The following is a 20,939-nucleotide window of genomic DNA, read 5'->3' on the forward strand; positions in this document are numbered from 1 at the left end:
TTTTAGAACGGGCAGATCTCCTCCAGCAACTGATGCGCCCGGTTTGGCGGTAGCTCACCTTTCCTCATGCCACCGAAAGGGTCCTTGTTGGACTCGTAGGGACCCATTCGAGCGATCATCTCCGGCCCACCCATCCCAGGCTGGAAGCCCTGTGAATTGGGAGTCAATGCGTTCCTTCTGGAAAACGCTGGGTCTCCGCCATCCGCAAAGGGGTCCTGCAGGTTAACGCTACTCCTGTATGACGGAAGGAGGCGTGTTATTGAAAGATCTTTCCTGCTTTGTACACATTATTCAACAATCTTGATCATTTCTTTATTTTTGAACCTATTAACAATTTTAAGATAAAGTATTACAAGTTTAAGAAATTATATAATACCAGGAGTCTATAACCATCTACACTGTGTTGCAATATCTATATTATCAGATCCATAGATTTCAAGACATTCAAAACTGCATGGGGAATATCTATTGTATTTACGAGAGTGTTTTTTCAGGGGGTATTCATATTAAAATATTTCTAATTTTATAGTGTTCACATGTTTTACTGCAGTAATTTTCTAAACTCCAAATACAGAATTCAAACACAAAATGTTTTCACCCCACAGGCTGGTTGGTTGTGTGTACATCTTAACATGACCTCACATTACATAACTTTTCCCTGTTTGTTGTACTCCCATTTTCTGCTGCAATGATCCAATTCCGCCACAGGGATCACTTTCATTTTATTGTTATGATTCCTGATATTGCTGACATCATAGAAAACTTGATATCGTTGCTTCGAGTTCGTACCTGACGCCAGGCATTGGAGGCATTTGCGTGTGCGGGGTGGAGGCTGGGGTCGGGGGTTTCAGGTCTCCACCTTCTGCCATCGAACTACTGGTGGACTGAGGAGTCTGGGGTCCTTGCAGGGATCCAGAACCAGCTGCAAAACAATGATACACACACACACAGACACACTGAGTGCTTATAAACGACAAAAGTCCTGTAGCTTGAAAAGATTCTAGAAAATTCAAAGAGCATGCCCTCCTCTTCCCTTCACTGCAGGAATAAAAGCGAGAGTTGATAGCTGATAGAGAAGCGGGATAGTGTTGTGGATAGGCTGAGCACTGCTGGGGGCTTTCAGGAACACATGCTGCTTTTGGCAATCCTAAATCCCATTAAGAAATTCCTAAGCACCGCACAGAGGAAAACAGTTTGTGTCAAGCTGACTGGCTTTTGAGTGCAAAGCTAGTGAAAACGTTGAATTTTCCAGCTCATCACAGCACCCCCCCACACACACACACACCCCACGCATCACCGCTTCCATCACGCTCCTCCTCAACCACCACCGGTCTCAGAGACTCTAGGAAACAATGATCTAAACCCTCTGACTTTGACAGATTACTCCCTGACCTGCAGAGACAGGAGACAGCAAGTAGTGCAAGTGTGGATGAGAATGAGTGATTGTTTGCATTGTGTTCGTGTGTGACATGGCAGTGCTCATCCTTAACTTCAGCTCAGGACTTCTCACTATTAGCACGCCAGTCTGATGACTCACAGGTTCCCATTCATTAAACTGACACACACACACAACACCGGGGTCACTGGCAGGTCACATTTATTCACATTTTCGCACATCACCCTCTCTAACTCTCACACACACACGCACACACATTAACTGGATCCCCTCCCCCTCCTCCCTCTGGGCAGGGATTTCCCTCTACTAAAGATGAAGGGAAGAAGGGGGAGGGGGAGGATCTCATGAGGAGGGAAAAAATAGTATGGTAGAGTCAGAGAGAGAGAGAGAGAGAGAGAGAGAGAGAGAGAGAGAGAGAGAGAGAGAGAGAGAGAGAGAGAGAGGGGGGGGAAAGAGAGAGAGTCGCATGACTTTTACGCACACACATACACACACACACACATTCAAGCCTTTTCCCCCCATTCATCATTTCTGGCTCAGTACTAATCTCCAGGGAGCGTTGCCTTGCCTCTGTAGCCCTGGGCCGGGCATCAGGCAGCAAGGACACGCCACTGACGGTGCACCGCTATCGCCAAATCACCTCGCGCCCCTCGCCGCCGCTTCCTCGGCTCTTCCTTCGTACTAACTGGAGGGCTGATGCCAGCTGACAAGCACCCTGATGTCTCCTGTAACAACACCCCGGCGCTGACTCAGTGCCCCGTGTCTGACAGCATGGGTCCTCGGCCAGACTGAAGCAGCACGTGGTCGCTCCTGGTGTGGTTGCTCCTGGCAGCTAAAACCGGAGTCCCTCCAAAACAAACGGCTTCCAGGCGACACATTCGCACGTGACCCCCACTGCACCCCCTCTCCCCCCTTAACCTCTGACTGACTGCCAGCACACACACTGACTTTTTACCCGCCATTCAGAGCTCATTGAAAAAATTGGCATGCTGGTGGAATAACAACAAAAAAGACAACGGGGTAAGTCTGAAAGGACAAGTCTTTCGTCATGTCCTGTGCAAATGCCACAGAGTCTCACCCCCGAGATATGTGTTCGTGGAACTGTCCAGAGGATGCGGCACACTGCTGTGACTTACAGCTACACCGATGTTACAACTTCTCCAATATGCGCCAAAATTGGCATTGATTTATGGAGGACGACAGCCCCGTACAGAAGATGACAAACGACGGTATAGGATCGTCTTTTAACACTGCAATTAATAGGATACAATAAAATACACTAGTTTATAGGACAGATGATGCGAGGCAAAGAGAGCAATGAGGATGTGATGAATTGCATGGAAACCACACTGCACCCAAGGGGAGAGAGGCAAAAATTAAAGACGCTTTCATCCATTTCGTGATTAAACTCGGGGGGGGGGGGGGGGGGGGGGGGGTGTTTAGGAGGATGGCCGGTGCTCACCTGGGCTGGGAGGCTGGACCTTCGGCTGGTTCTTTTTGGTGTCCGTGTTAAAGAAGTCTGCGGGCGGGTCCTCGCCACGCTCAATCTTGCACTCGAAGGCGTACAAACACTGGATGTACTGTTTCTTAAGTGAACTGGCTGCGCTGCTCGACGTGCCCACGTTCAGGTTGGTGGCCAGCTCCCTCCATTTCTTGTTCTTGTTCACCTGGTGGGCGACAAGAGGAAGCAGTAGGCTCAGAAAGCTGCACACCAACAGCCTTATAGGGATTACGATGCCCTCTGTTGTAATCTGCGAGATCCCCAAGAAATTCAGGTGAAATCCAGGCATACCTGGGTGAGGCCGCCGATCTCTTTGACGGACATGTAGAGCCTGAAGAGATCGAGAGGCTTGCGTCCGACTGCGGGCAGGTTGTTCATGCCCATCACCTTCTCCTCAGCGAAGGCCAGGAATCTATCCACCCACATCTTCCTCTCTGGCTCCGGACCAAGCTCGTACAGACGAGTGATCTTCTCGTTAGTGATGGTGGAAGAGCTCGACTTCTACAGCACAGATGACGGGAGGATATCGTGAGATTGGAAAAATAAAAGAAGCTCTGATGAGCATCAGAAATGTCATCGCATGGATCTAGAACTCTACCTTTTTTGTTTCAGGCTTGGGAGTCCCCTCCACTTTGTTGTTTATCTTTTGGGTAGGGTTCATTTTTTCCACGCCAAACTCCGGTGTGGGAGCCATTCCTGATAGCACGGTAATGAGAGGAGGGGAAAACAAAAAAAAGATTACCAGTCTATACCAGCCAACCATGGGCACAGAAACCACTCAATAACTGCTCAGTGCAGCTTTCACTCACCAGGAGTGTTGTTGACTATATTTGCTCCCATTGGGTAAGGCCCAGGCCCTCCCTGGTTCATCATACCGTGCATACTGTTCATGCCGGGGCCGTATGGAGAGCCTGTTCCCATCATGCCCTGGGACATATTAGGGTAGCCAGGAGGCCTAGAAAAGAAAATGCTTGTTATGTAGGGATACTTAAAACAGACACAATCAGCTGACGCATAGAAACTTGAAGAAACATCACCCTCCCTGTGATTCTGCAACAAATCTATGCATTTCATATCTTGCGTTTGCTGCGTGTAACTTATTCTGGAGGAAACATCAATTTACGTCATATGACACCAGCAATTGGCGAGCCCACGAGTGTCTCTCTGTAGGCTGAGCTGGCATCTTTGCAGTGGAAAGATATGATTCACTGATCTCAGAGAATGCTTTCTCACTCTATCCACTTTTTTTCCTCCCTATTTCTCTCATAGATAAGTGTTTGGTTCACTGCCATCAACTCTGCGGCACAATCGGGCACCACAACACGCAGCGGACCGGCTTGCACGTGGGAAGAGCCAATCATTTTTCTTGGTCACACAAACCAGACATACAAGAAGAGACACACTCAGATTCAGCCCCCCCCCCCCCCCCGCCCGAAAAAAGCATCTTAATGCAATGCATCCATCCGACCCTTGACATTCAACTGCTCCTTCGCGTTTCGCCGAGACACTGACGCAGCCAGTAGCTGAAAACACCAACCTGTTGTGTACGGAGTTTGTGGGCCCCCCGTGGTGCATGGAGGGGCCGCCGTCCTTCCTGTTCATAGCCGGAGGGGGACACATCCCAGACGCCACCTGAGGAGGCATGCCGGCCATGTTTGAGGCCATTGCGGGACCAAAGGGCCGAGCACCCATCTGCCCCGGGCCTATTCTGCCAGGCGGGATGTTGCCATATGGAGCCCCACTCGCCTGACCAGGCATGGGGTTCATGGAGCCGCTCATGCCGGGGCCGGTGGGGTAGTTGGCATTGGGCATCCCCGTGTAGCCGGGCTGCCTGGGGTAACCTGGAAGGATAACAAATAAGACAGGAATGCAGATTTTAACCTGGTTCTCACAGTCATCAACCCATGCCATCCTACAGTGTTTATCAACTGTGTGAGGACTTCGACTCATCACTCTTTGACAAGATAAAGAGTTTCAGCAGGCCAGCTCTAAATTTACCTCCGAGCCGCCTGTTCTGACAAGCAGCCTGATGAAGCAGACTTTTTTCTGGCCCTCGCTGATCGCTGCTATGACTCATAGAAGAACTTCTTCAAAGCCCACAGAAGCCATCTGAGACTTCAAAGTGAAGTGATAGAATTTCATAAGTATATGAAGTGAGAGGAAACTTCAAAGCCTTTTTGTAAAAAAAAAAAAAAAAACTTATCTGGACTATCTACGAAACTCTGATGGCCGCAGGACGACAACTGTAAACTCATTCATAATATTCTTAGGATTTGAAAAAAGAAAAAGTGAAGAGGGCCCGTTAAAGCAACCCCTGCCAACACTTCTACCCTGAGGCCTCACCTTGTGGACCGTACTGCGCCCCCTGAGGCCCGTAGTTCCCCATTGAGTTGTTCTGAGGATACGGCCCCATCCCAGCATGCATCTGGCCTCCCGAGGACTGGCGTGGAGATAAGGCGGAGCCAGGTTGACCAGGGGACCCGTAGGGAGGCATCTGAGGGTTACGCATGTACACTGGGGGGAGGATTGGGAGAGCATCATCAGATACACAATCCATAATTTGCACGGCGTCTCACTTTAAAAAGGGTCAATTCTGCGCTCTGTCTGTGGACGTTTAAATCAGTGTTAATGGTAAATGTAGCCGAGTAAAGCAACAAATTCTTCGTTGCGTTGACCCAGAAAGCTGAATTTCGTGGCTGCAGGATCGGTTGTTCTTCCTGCATCCAGCTCCGTCATTTGACATGACAGTGATGTAAGTGGAGGAAAGGAAGAACTACAAACTAGTTCAGCCAAAGCCTCAAAGGCGCTCAACAGCTAGAGCATGATCATTGATCACAGGGACGTTTGTTTCACTGAGACGTCCGCAGTCAGCCTTGGGTTGAAATGTACTTTCTATGAAAAATGAAGACATGAGGAAAATGAGCCTCGTAATTCTGGTACATCCAGGTAGCGCTAGCATAGCTCTGTGAAGGGGAGAAATCAGCTGGCTCGGTCAGTAAATATTTACCATCTTCAAATGCTTAAACCTATAGTACCATAACACATTGTATACCTGTGTGAAGAACCTAGGTCATCGCTTGGTCACAAACACACAAAGGGTACAGTGTGTCTGCCTCCAGTAACCCTCATTTGACCTGGCAAGTTGACTGTAAGCCCATTCTTATTTAAAGATACAGCCTGAGGGAGTGTTTACAGGAAGACAGAATGCATACAAATGCAAACAGACACACCGACATGCTGCTGGGCGCACATTCTTGCACATTTGTTTTTGGGCTGTGAGCAGAGGAGGAGTAGTTGGATGCTATTTTTAAACGGCTCCTCATCCGGCGAATTTGAGCCGGCCTTTAATTCAAAAACCTTGTGAACCATGTCTCAACACTCACCCCTTTCCTGGCCCATGGCGGACTGGTTCATGGAAGAGTGCATGATGGTGTCGGACTGGACGCTGGGCGGCCGCGGAGGCATCTGATTACCTGCAGGACAGCAACAACACAAAAGAGGCTCAGCAACTCGGAGGGGGAAAAAAAGGACTTGAGAAATCCGATTGCCTTAGTTATCATCAGTCTTAAACTTCACAATATTGGCCATCAAAGGACCATAAAGCCATAAAATACAATAAAAACAAAGAAAGACAATGACAGTGTCCTGTTGGCTGCCTGTTAAATTGCTCTCCACCATGAGTTGTTGGTGGCATCGTAACTTCTGTTTCTGTGCCGTCTGGATGGTTTACTAGCATCATGTTAGGAGAAAATGTTCCCATCTGGCAAGTCACTTCATGAATTACAAATGGGATTCGTTGTATTTGTGACTGAGCAAGTGTTGAATTAAATCTCTAAATCTGTCAGCTGTTCGTTCACTGGATGTTTCACAGCACCCAACTCGCTATATAAAAAATGTATTTAATGTTTTCCTGGTGAGCGGTGTTCATTTTGGCAGCCATTTAAGATTTAGTCTTACTCTTTAGATGAAAATGCTTATTAGTTTTTAGTCGGTTAGTCATTTTTATCCACTGTAGTTTCAGTCGACGACTCAAAAAGGTTCAGTTTTAATGGACAATAAACAGTAATTTAAAAAGAATATATTAGTTTATAATTCAGTCTCAGTCTTTTGTCAAATGTCCTTTTTTTCTCATCCTACTATATTGGACATTTCAGGCAATCTACTCCAACCAAAAGCAATACTTTACTACTGTCGTTGCAGTCTAACTGATTTCACATCAGACTTTATCTCGTCATTTACTTGATGAAAAATACAGGGTGAATGATGAAGAATGGAGCTTTTCTACTGCGAGTCCTCCCGACCGAGCATGCTCATCAGTGATGAAGTCATCAGTGATGAGCGCGGTCCAGTCACACCCACCCGTCCCGTTATGAGAGCTGATCCTCCCAACATGTAACAATATGCATTAATCAACCCACTGAACACAATACAGCCCACATGTGTGTGTTTGTGTGTGTGTGCGTGCGAGAGAGAGAGAGAAATGGGAAAAGAGGTGTAAGTTGAGAAGATAAAGAGAGCTTTTTGTTAAATCTTTGTTTTTCAAACTACATTTTAGTCTGAACTAAGTTTGCATTTGATATCGTCACAGTTCCAGCTTAGAGCCGTCTTCCCGTCGTAGTCATGGGTCGAAAGGTTGTTGACAAACATATTTTGTCATAGTCTTCCTCCATGAAATTAACTTTTGGTACATTCTTGTAAATACTCTACACTTGTTCTTTAACACAAAGTCCTGGCCAAAACCAAATAAAATGTTCTTGTCATGTTTATGTTTTTTTTGGCGTTCAATTCATTATAGAATAGTAGAACACATGCAATACTTGAAATACTTCTTGGTTCTGCATTAATTTAATGTATTTTATCTGTGTTCGTGATAATGCATTTAAAAAGACCAGTTCAATTTTACATTTAGATGTTTTTCTTTGTGTTTCATCTTTACCTGGCACGGCAGCAGGGGACAGAGGGCCGGTGCGGGAGGGGGTGACGCTGGCGGGGGAACCCACGGGTGATGGCGAGGGCCCACGTATGCCTGGCAAGTGGGGCGACGTGTGCGGCGAGAAGGGCGACTGGGCGGGATTGCTCTGCTCGCCCTGACTGCTGGATACACCTGAGGTGCTGACGCCGGGGCTCAGGGCCCCCTCTGCACCGGTGGGCAGGTCGTCGATCGAGCCCGACAGATCCTGAAAGCAGAGGAACACTGCGGGTTAGTGAAGGCTTTCTACGGGACGATGAAGTCTCAAACATTTGACACATTTTGAGATTCTATTAGTGGACTTTAAAAAGAAAGAAACATGGACTTGTTTATTTAAAACAGATTTGACACTCAGACTGAGCTGGTAGATACAACCTCAAATATAACTAATATTAGCAGAAACCAAAGACTCTCCTTTGATTATTAATCACCTGTTTTTAACAACCAATTCATGCACTTCAAATCAACTCATGGCAACGAAAAACGCTATGGGTTTGTCTTGGAAACATTTATTCTTAGAAACGGACCCAGAAACCTATCACACAAACAAACCTTTGGCTTTGAGAAAACCAGGAATATGATGGAGAAAGAAATTAGTGGAAGAAAAAATAAATGATACATAATATGAGAGGCGTATGTCAGTCGGCTTGACTCTTGAAGCTAAAGAAGAAAAGAGATGCTTTTGAGGGAATGTGAATTATAATAGTTTTGTTTTTTTCCCTGCACATTGGCCTACTTGAACCAAGTGGGTGAGAGCATTTTATTTCATGTCAAAGTCAAGTGAAGTCAAATTAAGTGAGTGGAAATCCAAATGGCCAGTTATGTGTCACAGCAAGCTTTACCTTCGCCGGGTTGCATCTTTTAATCTCTCACACAGGACCGCCAGCAGGTACAATGCCCCCCACACCCCCCATCTTTAAAAATACTCTACATCACTCCCAATGCTGATAATGATCCATCTTGGCAAGCGGAACTGTGTTTGTGTTGTTTGCAAAGAGAAAGTGGGGAGAAAAATAATAATATTTGAAGCAAGTCATCTCAGGAGGCAGTTGGAATAATTGGTGCTGGGCACCGGGCTCGAGTGCCATGTGGTGTGTTGTTATTGAGCCTCGCTGGCTGTGACACAAAGACAGCCAGGCAGGAAAAGAAGGTAGGAAGGCAGCCGGCGATGATTATGTTTGTGGGAAGGTGAATGTTTACACACTGGCCACTCACGTGGAGCCCATGTGCTTGCTCAAAAATGCAAGCTCATCTGCCAGTCACATCGGAGAAGGGAGAAAAAAAAAATGGGCGGGAGGAGGAAAAAGAAAAAAGAAAAACACTCATTGGAAGGTGGCCAACTATTCCCATAGAAATCTCACACTCGCAGGCTGGCTGCAGCCCCGAAGCCGGCGGTTTTGCACTTGAAACAGCGCCCGTTGCTATTTTTGGGACGTGACCTGATGGAGGAACCCCAGAGGGAGTGACAGGAGGAGAACGCTGATTCAGAATCCCCCACCCCCCCCCCCACTCCACCCTCACTCCACCCCCACCCAGTTCCCTCTGCTCTCCCCTCCATCTTTTCCTCCGTTCTTGGTGACTGCACAAACCTTTCTGACCTGCATAGGAAAACGCAAAACTCACCGCGAGGGCTTTATGTTTAATAATCACACACTTGAGCGTTTTATTTAGCCGATACCCAATTAATGTTGAAACGGTTCGGAACAAGGCAGAGAGCCACTCGAAGGGAGCGACACTGAACAGTGATATCTTAATGCCCTGGAGTGGAGAGCAGAGATCAAACAGCATGACATTCCATGGCGGGAATTTTTTTCAAGCAGCAAGCATCATCAGATGACCTACACCCCTCCTCCTCCTCCTCCAGCTCCTCCCCTTTGTCCCAACCAGCACCACCTCAGCTCAGACATCACAAGACTGGTCATCTGACACGCGCTCAGTATGAAGGCCCTGGGCCCGCCGCTACAATGACCACCTCAGCTGACGCTGCCGTACCCAGAGCTTCTGAGATCACTGCACAGAGTCGTGCCTCGCACAACAAACCCCTCCTCGACCCAGAACACAGGGCGAAAAGGGTTAGGGGTCAATTCCCGGGGTTATGCCCGGGAGTCGCACCTCGGTAGGAGGTCACTGCAAACGGCCGCACCAGACATACACACTTTGCTCACCAGACGAGACAGAGAGACAAGGGAAGTATGAACGAGGCTGCCTTCAGGGGCGCTTTATTCCCAATGGTAAATGGACTTCTCTTGTCTTCAGACCACTCAAAGCGCTTCAACACTACATGTCATCATTCACACCCATTCACACACTGATGCTACGTGCCCATCAGGGCTAACCAACACTCACACACCACAGGCTCAGCTCGGGGAGCAACTTGAGGTTAAGTGTCTTGCCAATGTTTGCTTGACGTCTGGGCCGAAGAGAACATACAGAGTATGCTACACTAAGTCCACAAACACAGCGACGTTTATCGAGTAATTTAAGATAAACTGAAGGTGAAGGCATTCATGCGCACGGCAGATCAGTGCCAAGTCAAAAAGGGAAAAAACGTTGACAACAATTTTTCAAAGTGTGCGATTCCCTGCAACCGAGCGGCGGCTCTTGAGAAAAAGATGAACTCACTCCATCGTGCACGCCCCTCAGCAAATTAAATTTTTTATGTGGGGCACTTTGATGTATCAAAGTATCCAAAACTGGCATAAAAACTTTTCTCAAATATGTAATCCTGTGTATTTATTCTTTGACGAGATGGCTTTTAATATAAATCGCAGCTGTAGACAGCATTTTTATTTAGGAAACTTCATTATGTGGCTGTCTTTGGGGAAACCGCTATCAACATGCTATCTATGTTGTTATGAGCACAACAGCCTAGACCAGCAGCGTTTAACTCAGAATACCTAAAGTATTCAGTAAGGGATTTGGATAAGGGATTTAGTTGATAGTTGTACAATTTAACGTTCAACCAACAATAAAATATTTTCTTGTTCCAAAATATCATGAAAACAATTAATGCATAATTGCAACAAAACAAATCCTAATCTAATGTAAATCTCCAGAAACATTCACACATACACCTGCCATGCAGCATAGAGGGCGAGCTCTTTACCATTCTGTAAATATCTGACAACTGACAGCGCCGGTCTCTCAGCCTGCACAGGCAGAAGCATTGTACATACACACACACACATGCGCGTGCGCGCGTGCGAACACACACACACGCACACACACTCCTACCTACTCCCACTCTGCAGTCATTGATTTTTCCCGGCTCAATACTGCACAGCACCAGCCTGTTCTGCTGACTGCACAAGCCGGACAGCGAGAGGAGAAGAGAGGAAGGAGGAGGGGGAGGGAAGGGGGGGTGATACTGATGCTGTGTGGCTCTGCTATTCAACACGCTCATTATTAGAAGGCAGATGAAGAAGAGGACTTGGATCAGGCATGAGGAGGAGTTGAGGGACAGCGGGTTTGCTAAGTTGGAGTATGATGGTTTGTGAGCTTGCAGAAAGGCTACAGTAGCAATATCTGTGCCAATTACAGTTGATAACATGAGAATATGAAAAGAAAACAGCATTTTTCTACATGCAGGAAAGAGGGGGGGGGAGATATGCGAGCTGTGTTGTGGAGAGAAGGAGAGAGATGCAGTTCTTTCTGTGGAGCTTCAAGCTCCTCTCTATGGCAGCCATTTTGTGTTTTTTCCCAGCACTGCCTAACATGGAACTTCAGAGCTGAGAACTGCAGAACAGTGTTCACAATGTTTGAGCGTTGAAGAGAGGCAAAAAGACAAGCGTCGTGTTAAAGAATTCAATTTTTAAAAATCCTACAATTACAACGCATATCTTCTAACGCAATTATTCTTATATTATTGTTTATGAAATGTGAAAAAAGGCAAAAAAGTCTTCACCATTGCACGTTTCCCATATTCTCCATTGCTCCTGCGAGTGAGCCTGTGCCGGCTCTGAGTCATCTGCTCTGCTCTCCGCCGTCCTAATGTATTCCATTTGCAGATTACTTCACTGAATCAATCAAGCCCAACCAGAGCCATTAGTCTGCCAAGCCAGCCGAATTCTTTTCTTTTTTCTTCTTCTTTTTTTTTAAGGTTATGAGAAACAGAAAGTGGAAGACGAGAGGTTGCATCGCAGCCCTGAGATAATGAAACGTATCTGGAATGTGTGACCCTGACCAGTAGTGTAACTAGATCTGGTGGTGGTAAGAAGGGAGAGGAGGTGTGTGTGTGTGTGTGTGTGTGTGTGTGTGTGTGTGTGTGTGTGTGTGTGTGTGTGTGTGTGTTGGGGGGGCAGAGTTCATCCTTCAGTCACACACTCTCCCTGACCCACTCTTCTCTGTCATTCTCAGACCTCACCAACCGCCTGGTTGGCAGCTTTCCTTATTCTCAGGCCTCCAGATGCTAAACACAATATACAGATGGGGAGGAAAAGAAAAGAAAAAAAAGGAAGAAAGAAAGAAAAAAAACCTTGCTTGCTCCCTCGCTCACTCCCGACTGGCTTGCACTCACGCTCACATATCCTCTGTGGTGAGGTGATAGCTGAGGAAGAGAGAGTAAGAAGGGGGGGGGGAGATGAAGGGAAAGAAATGGCTGCATCTCAAGGGCTGCCATGGTTACTGTGATCCACGTGGTTGACACATTAGAGCAGACACAGTCCCTCCCCCCTGTTGCTGCCATCTCTCTGTCTGTCTGTCTCTCCCTCTCTCTCTCGGTGGCCTCCCTGCGTGCCTGGCAGGGTCACGGTGCAGTCAGCTACTACAAAAGAAGCAGCCCGTCATTGTTACAGGAAACGCAGACGCACCAAAGCTGTGTTCAAAACCTCCCCCTCCCCCCACCGCCGCCGCCACCCCCGCTTCTGCTCCACCACCGCTTTAATTACACACTCAGCCTCCAGGCCCTATGCACTGAGGAGAACTGAGACACACACACACATGCGCGCGCTAACACAGAGTAGTGGACAAACACAAACCAGCAGAATCTTGAACTTCTTCGCCGTCTTTCTCGAGTCCCTGATGTTTGTTTACATGCAGACGGCCTTGACACTGAAAACACTGCAGCGCCGCACATTCGCCACTCACTCAGGGCAAAGTGGGCTTTTGATATCCGAACAGGGTCATGGGAAAAGCCATCTCTTCCCTTCAAAGCCTAAGATCAAGTGATATTTTCTCCGCACAGTTTCTAAAGGGGTTTTCTGTTCTCTTTCTCCCAGCTCGGCCTCTGAACACGCTGACTTGACTCAACTGAGCCCGAGAAGCATATTATCCCCAGACCACCACTGTCGGAGCGCTTCCATCTCCACGCACAGGTGACATTAAAAAACGTAGGCACTCAGACAATTTTATTTAGGCCGTCTAGTCTGTGAAAACACCCGTAATGGCTACATGCTGCAGTGCCGTGGGACGACAGCAGGAAAACATTGGTCGAGACAGACGGACGGGTGGGTGACGCCTCAGTCACCTGCCCGAAGGGTCCTTACTCGCGCTCGGGGGCCGCGCCGAGCTCCGAGGAGCTTCTGGGAAGTCCACTGATGGCTTGGAGAGAGGCAGCTCCAGCCCCAGCACGAGGTTTGCAGGGCTGAGCTCAACCATAAGGGGGCACTCCCATCCCACTATGAGGGAAGAACTGGAGAAAGGAGGAGAAGCAAGGCAGGCCCCTACCTCATACAGCAGCAGCAGCAGCCATTACAGGGCTTCATAGAGCACAGGGCTGAGGAGAACCGCTCTATACACAGAAAGAGAAACCATAGGTGCACCTTCAACTCTGAACCCATCCGCGAGACGACGTAAACACGAGCCGTTGAGCAGATTGCTCGAAAACTACACAGTGGATGAAATTAACATCTCTTGGGTTCTGTTATCTCATTTCCCGTTAAATGCAGGCAAACAGCAAACATGGATAGCGACCAAGCCAGGAGGCTCAGAGCCTGAGAGCACCCTGTTGGGATTAGACATCTCGACTGGAGTATCAGCGCCACAGACACGATGTCTATGACGAGCTACCCTCCAGCTCCCCGGAGATCAGCATTACACTGCTACTTCATCACCAGCAGCCACGTGGGAAGGATAATAACAGAGACATCAAAAAAAAAAAAAAGTACAAGATGAAAGAGTGAACCGGCCTAATTCTGAAAAAGAGTCTCGTACTGCCAAGGCACGGAAAACACAATTCATTTGACGCTGATCAATACCGGTCTGCTTTAACATTCCTGTGTGATGCAGGCTCGCAGTCAAAAAAAAAGAAAATAAAGGCCAACTATGAATCTTAATCAATACGTAGGGAGTTCTTTTTTAAACGCTCCACATTTGCCTAATTGAGCTTCTCTGTGGGGGTAACAAACAAAAAAAAAAGAAAAAAGGGGGTGTGCAAGGCACACAAACACTGCAGCAGTCTGTGTGTAGCTAACACACAGTAGATGAAGGGAGGTGATGAAGGGGAGGAGGGCGGGGAGTCTGATTGCTGTGAATAATGGGGAGATGGTGTGTGTGTGTGTGAGGGGGGCCTTTTGTAGAGATCACAATAGTAGCAGGGAGTCCCAGGGCAGCGCACAGATGCCCGAGTGAGGCAGGCAGCTGCCCGGCCCGAGGTGAGGGGTGCGGGGATACGGAGGGCGAGGGGGCTGGAGAAGAGAGGAGGGGAGGGGATTGGTTGGGTGGGTGGGGAGTCTCCAGACCCCTACAGCCAGTCTGCCTGCTATCCAGAGCAGCGACGCCCCTCCCCTCCTAATGACTGTCACACAGTCACACACACACACACACACAGTCACACACACACACACACACACCTAGGGGGCGCTACCAAAGCAACCGAAACAAGCTGGGAATTAACTGGGGAGAGGGTGGGGGGTTGGACGGGGGAGAAATAATATAGAGGTTATTTCATTGAGTGAGAGTTAATTTCATTGTGGGGCCGGTTTCATCCATCCAGGCTCAGCAGCTTGTTCCAGCGAGAGCAGGAGAAAGCAGAGGACAAACAGTGCTGCAGTCAGCCACAGTCTTTGTGCTGCAAAACTAGCTCAGCCCAGCAGAAATGGAGGCAGAGGGGAGGGGCATGGGAGAGTGTGTGTGCGAGAGTGGTGTGAGCGAGCGGAGAGAGCAAAAGGGAGAGGGAGAGTGTTCTCTCAGAGTGTGTGTGTGTGTGTGTGTGTGTGTGTGTGTGTGTGTGTGTGTGTGTGTGTGGTGAGCTCACAAGAGCAAAACGGGGCTTGGGTTTTAGAAGGCTGAGAAACAATTCACTGAAGCAAATGCAAAATAACACACTTTGTCAGCAGATTGAATTTTCTCAAGTACATTAATTAAAAATCACATAGAGGAAAGAAAAGGGTGAGACAGAGAAGGAGCGAGGGAGAGAAACAGACGAGCTAGGAGGAGGGAGGGAGGGAGGGGGTGAGAGCGAGTGAGAGGCACCCTGGAATCTGAATAAGACATGTACACACAGGAAGCAAGGGCCCCAGAATAGCAACAGGAAACTGGCCCCGGACTCTGAATACCGTCAGCGTCAGAGGCTCGCAAAACAAGGCTGCGCTGCACAGCGTTATGAAAGCTGATTTACTGAGAGGAGAGAGAGCGAGGAAGGGAAGAGGAGGAGGAGGCGGGGAGGAGGGCGCAGGCGATGGAAAGAGAAAACGAGAATATAAGCAGAAAGAGGAACGAGAAAGAGGCAGTGTGAAAAATATATATATTTATAAAAAGAGAAAAAAAAAGAGGAGAGAAATGCAGCAAAAAAAAAAAAGAAAAGAAAGAAAACTGTAATATTGAGAAAGGCACGGAGGGGGTTGGGCTGTGTAGGAGAGGAAAAAAAGTGGGCCGGCCTTGTCAGGCTGATTGCTCCAGAGCTATGTCGCAAAAACAAGCTTAGCTGCAGCAGGAGAGCAGAGCTGGGCTGGGCTGAGCGGGGAATGGGGATTGCAGGCGGGGGTGTAGGAGGGGGGGACTCAGAGTTGATCAGCACCAAGACTGGAAGATCCCTCAGTTCCAGATCAGGAGGCTTGGCACATAACATTAAAGGTCATTAAAGGGAGGGAGGGGTTGTTAGGGGTGCCTGTTGTTGTGATGTGGGTGGTCCCTTAGCTTTGCAAACGCACTGGATAAGACTGGATTCCTGCAAGGGTGGGGTCCAGATACGCAAGGATCTCATGATACATTTAAAAAAAAGGTGAGAAAACTAGGACCTTGAGTCAAATCACAAAAACATGAGGCCACCAATAGAAAAAGCATGGGCGTATGTCTTTCATCATTAAAAATACCCAGAATAGAAGCCTCTTATATACCACATGTTAGACAGAAGTTGTGTATTTAAAATACATTTTAAAAAATTTAAAAAAGGTGTCGAGTCTACTATATATTTGCCTTATTGTTCTCAGTTAAATCTACATCTGTGACAATGAAGTACACAATATGAACCCTTAGCCCTGTTTCCTTTAAAGATTAAAAAAAAAAAAACTCTAGATAAAGCCCCTTTTTTTAGAAAGGCAGGAGGAACATGAGGATGGAAGACCAAAAAACAAACTTGGGTGTGAGTGTGTGAACAACATGTGACCTTTCTCTCTGTCTGTCGGTCTGGAGCACATTCAGACACATCAGGAAAGAGGAGCATCACAACCAGTGGGCGGCTCCGAGTGGGATTAGCCCCACAGTGGAGAAAAGGGTGTACAAAAGACCTAAAAAAGGACAAGGAGAGGTTGTTTTTTTTTTTAAAGAGAAGGGGAAAGGTGGGAGGGAAGTTGGTGGTGGTCTGGTAGTTATTCCCATTCCCAGGGGTCGACATGGAGAGGAAGTGTCACTTCCAGGGAGTATGAAAGCCAGTCAGTGACAGCAAAGACTCTGGCCTGCTTTACTTCTGCTGAAGCCACAATGGAGGCGGTAGGCCGGTTGTATAAGCTGCAAGGAGCTTTCATACCATAAGGTAATATAATTCTCATCCAAAATAAAATACGCTGGATTCACTACATCAATTGAGCAGTACCACACTGAACGAGATGAACTAGTTTGGTCACTAAAGGGGTACTCCAGCAATTAAGTATTTAACCTCTGTAACGTTGCAAGGAATACATTTCAAGGACAATGGTGAAAATTTAGACAGGATCCTACATTTCTCACAATGCAACATTATAGTTTCTTTCACTAGATCCCCTCCTTCCTCAACGCTCCAATCTTTGAACGCAGGCTTTGTACCAAAAATGTCAAATCTCAAGCGCTAATCCCGATGATATGACATCACCGGGGTTATTTTTCTCCAGAGCAACAGTAAAATACAGTGTGCACCTGCGCAAAAAACATTAGTCTTTTAAACTTGGTGTATGCAAAACTATAGCGAAGTAGTTCTTTTTATTTATTGCCGCTCATTGTCGTTTGTATCGACACACGTGAGTTGATCTGTTGCCTGTGAGTTTTGAAGTTGTGTACATGTACTGGGTGAAGCTACAAATTAATTGCCCTTTTTGAAATGAAGTTGTCTGAATCTAAACTCCTCGTGAAGACTAAATTCATTCATGTGTGAAATGCCCCTTTAATCAGCAACTATAGTTATTCATTGACGACTCAGTCAACTATTTGACACATTCAAAAGCGAAAAGTACACAAAAAGAAGTCTCCTCTCTCCTCTGCCCGCTCGTGCTTCTTTCAATTCCTTTTCTAGAAATGACATTGTGATTAGTTATTATTGTAAGACTCCACGGACTCTTTTGTTTATTGTGCTGTACTCACTGTAAGTTGCTTCTAGATTAGCATCAGCAACATAACTACAATGTTGAAGTGCAAAGAGGTTTCTATGAAGACAACAACACCTCCGGGGAACCGACAGCGTGGTAAATACTCAACAGTTAAACTGCATTTGTGTCCCGGAGCCAGGAACCAGCTCAACCTGCTCAGCTAGTTGCACTATGGCTGCCTGTCTCTCCCCCGCCTCCTCCCTCCTCCACCTATTATCCACAGCCCTTTTCTCAAGCTGACTGTTGCTTTCCTACCTGCGCCTTCCAGCATGCGCTGAGCCTCCTGTACTCCTTATTCCCACCTCAACGGCGGCCTAACAGACGCTGGGTTTTAAGCACCTGGCTCCAACAGACCCATCTGTGCTGCGGATGAGGTGATGTCTGGCTGGTTCTGTGTGAAAGCTACTAAAGTAGCTGAATGGCGCCTACCTCTCGGCCGCCGTTGGATCAGGATTCAAACATGTTCGGAGGCAGATTAAAACAAACATCTCTGCGAATCGCTGCAGGTGCTTACAAAATAAATGCCTTTACTCCGTCTAATTAAACCTGTGGATCTGTCTCTCGCATTCTGTCAGGTAATTTAGAAAACATGCTTCTTTGCTAAATGTGACACTAAAAATGCTTTACTGCAGCAACAAAAGGCCCGTTGATTTTTTTTTTTTTTTTGGTGCACCAAAGTTGTGTGCAGGTGCACCTAAATTAAAAAGTTTTTGTGGAGCGTGTTCGACATCCGTCACGGAGCAGACACAAACTTCAATCTTAACAAATGTACACACTTGGGATTTACGAGTTTAACACGACGTTTCCCTCTCCAAGTCTGTTTCTGTCAACTCTGAGTGAAGTCACGTTTGTATTGAGTCGAGTTGCCTCAGTGTCGTCTTTACCTCGCTGAAGTCTTTAAGATTCATATCTTAATAAAGTTTTCACACAGTACACACAAACCATGAATTTGTGTATGCTGCAAATGTGGGGAAAGCAATGGGGCCACACATTTGATAGCAACGTATAGTACTTGACAGTCTTCGCTACCACAAAAGGTGATGGGTTCTGACAACAAGCCCTGCTACTAATTCAGAGCGCGCCGACAGATATTCCACAGGATTACGGCTTAATGAAGCTTTTACAGCCACGGATCCTCTTCTGAACTGGCAAAGAGCAACATCTCAGTGTATCGGAAACATTTTGTGTGGTGCAAGTCGGGCTATCAAAACAGCTTAATTCCCCGACACAACAGATGCTACTGATGCATATCTGCTCGGAACACCTGTAGGAGTCAATTCAGCTGTTTTGACACCGGCTGTCAGGGTTACACTCGCAGCTAGCGTGGTCTAATCTCAACACAGTGTTATGTGCACTCCACAGGGGTGCTGAGGGAAGGAGGAGAAGAGGAGGAGGAGATTGGTTCATCTCTACCTTAGCCAGATTACTCTCACAGCCAATCACAAGGCTCCAATAGGGAATCCCCGAGAAGTCGCAGGGAAATAAATAAAAATAGCCCCGGCCTGGCCTGCTCGGCCAATGGCTGAGCCCACAGAGAGATGTATAAATAAATAAGAGAAATAAATAAATGAGGAGGGAAACACATCCTGAGGGCATCCCCTACTGGCATAGACAGCGCTGCGTCTCATCCCTCCCTCCCTCCCAGAATCTCCCACTCCAACCAATCACTCACACTATTTGAAGTTATTTGCTTGCACTCCCTCAATCCCGCACCCCCCCCCCCCTCCCCTTCCCTTCCCTGCCGACTCCGCTCTCTCACTTTCATTCTCTCTCATTAATGATCTCATTTCTCACTCTCCTTCCCTGAGGCCCAGAATGAGGTTAGCTGCGAAGTCTGACCTATAAACACTGCCATGGAAACTGCAACGTGTTATAGCGAGGCACCTCTTTAACAGGGAGGATGGGGGGAGAGAGAGTCGGAGAGGCGAAGGGGGTTCTCTCACCTTTATCTTAGCCAGAGGGCAATCAGACAGCAGATTTACTTCACTTCCAACAATCCCTTTCCTGGCAGAAATGTTTTTTTTTTTTTCTTCAAATCAGAAGAAACCTGCAATGCTTGAACGCGCTTTTTACTCACTCTCAGCGTCAGCTAGTTGTGTGTAAGCTGAAGTCTGCAGCAGCAGAGAAGGGGTCCAACTTTAAGTGAATAATATCCAGATACAGGGTGAAAAACATATATACCAATTGATTTCAAAGTATTTTTGGATGAGTTGAAATTGTTTGCTCCAAACAACGTCACTGGTTCAGCAGGCATGGCAACAGTAAACAAAGCTGTCCAAGGTACTGAATATTCCCCGTTCGCTATAAAGTATGCAATACCGACTCCAGTTATAGCTTTTCAAAAGCATAAAATGTCCCATCACATTGCTGTAAATAGGTGGTGCACCTGAATGAAAGTGTTTGGTAGTCAGTCAATTGCACAGCAGCAATAATAATGTTCTAACCAACATTTCAATATTTATTTTCAAGTAAAACTTTGGTTTGGTTTGGCTTAACTGCTATTAATTTTACTGCGGCAGGATGATGTTTGCAGCATTACTAAACAAATCCAGGTGCCAGGTCATGTCGTTATTGGGCAACGACTTTGAAAAAAATCACCTGCTGGAGCAATTTATTATTATTTATATTTATTTAGTTTTGTGACACCTGGAATCAGACTTGAACTGTGTTTTTGAGGCATGCAGAGATGTATCGGCCGATCTTTTTGGTTGATGACTGGCAGCTGCCCATCGGCAAATGAGATGACTTTCATTGATGGCAGTGGCCAATGTTGTGTCGCATTATTTTTTGCACTGGCTAAATGTTGTGTTGTTTATTCACGGTTGGACTCTGGAATCGGTATTAACCATATTCAGCGGCTGATTTGGAGAAGAAGCCACTGGCTGGACACAAATCTGGCACGATTTAAGAGAGCTGCAACAAGGCACTGATGCTTACCTTTTTTTATGTCATGCATCTCACTAAGAAGAAGTAGGCCAAAGAGGCCAATGTGTGTTTAGTAAAGATCCGTCCATGTTCCTCTCTAGTGTGTGTTCAATGGAAACAAGAATAATGTATTCTGTGTAAAAAAAAAAATACAAGAGGTGGAAGACAGCCCTATTCTATATTTATTGATTATAATTATTAAATAAATTATCACAAAAATAATGCGTTTGTTGGGCTGTGCCGTTCCAAAAAAAAATCTGCTCATTGACTAAGTAGTTGTATAGCAGATAAAAATGCAATCATCATGTAAAAGGAGGTTTTAATAAAGGTTGTTTCATACATGTATGATTTAATTTGTGCTAATTTGAAAATAGTGTAAGGAAAGGGCTTCAGTAAGTTAAAAAAAAAAAAAATATATATATATATATATATATA

General features: G+C 46.6%; 1 protein-coding gene across 2 annotated transcripts in view; it reads right to left on the reverse strand.

Moving 5' to 3' along the window:
• The window catches only part of arid1ab (AT-rich interactive domain 1Ab), a 50,920-nt gene that overhangs the window by 5,769 nt on the left and 24,212 nt on the right, over positions 1 to 20,939 (reverse strand). For both annotated transcript variants that reach the window (XM_068575190.1, XM_068575189.1), the window contains exons 5-14: positions 7,834 to 8,074; positions 6,281 to 6,370; positions 5,241 to 5,411; positions 4,435 to 4,738; positions 3,707 to 3,852; positions 3,496 to 3,593; positions 3,189 to 3,398; positions 2,859 to 3,063; positions 790 to 922; positions 59 to 234 (exon numbers count right to left, since the gene is read on the reverse strand). In XM_068575190.1, the coding sequence (XP_068431291.1) occupies positions 59 to 234; positions 790 to 922; positions 2,859 to 3,063; positions 3,189 to 3,398; positions 3,496 to 3,593; positions 3,707 to 3,852; positions 4,435 to 4,738; positions 5,241 to 5,411; positions 6,281 to 6,370; positions 7,834 to 8,074 (1,774 nt within the window). The remainder of the gene's footprint in view (positions 1 to 58; positions 235 to 789; positions 923 to 2,858; positions 3,064 to 3,188; positions 3,399 to 3,495; positions 3,594 to 3,706; positions 3,853 to 4,434; positions 4,739 to 5,240; positions 5,412 to 6,280; positions 6,371 to 7,833; positions 8,075 to 20,939) is intronic.

This window comes from Clinocottus analis, unplaced genomic scaffold (genome assembly GCF_023055335.1).
Source record: "Clinocottus analis isolate CAN_PGR_092001 unplaced genomic scaffold, fCliAna1.0.p SCAF_14, whole genome shotgun sequence".
In the NCBI taxonomy this organism is placed as follows: domain Eukaryota; kingdom Metazoa; phylum Chordata; class Actinopteri; order Perciformes; family Cottidae; genus Clinocottus; species Clinocottus analis.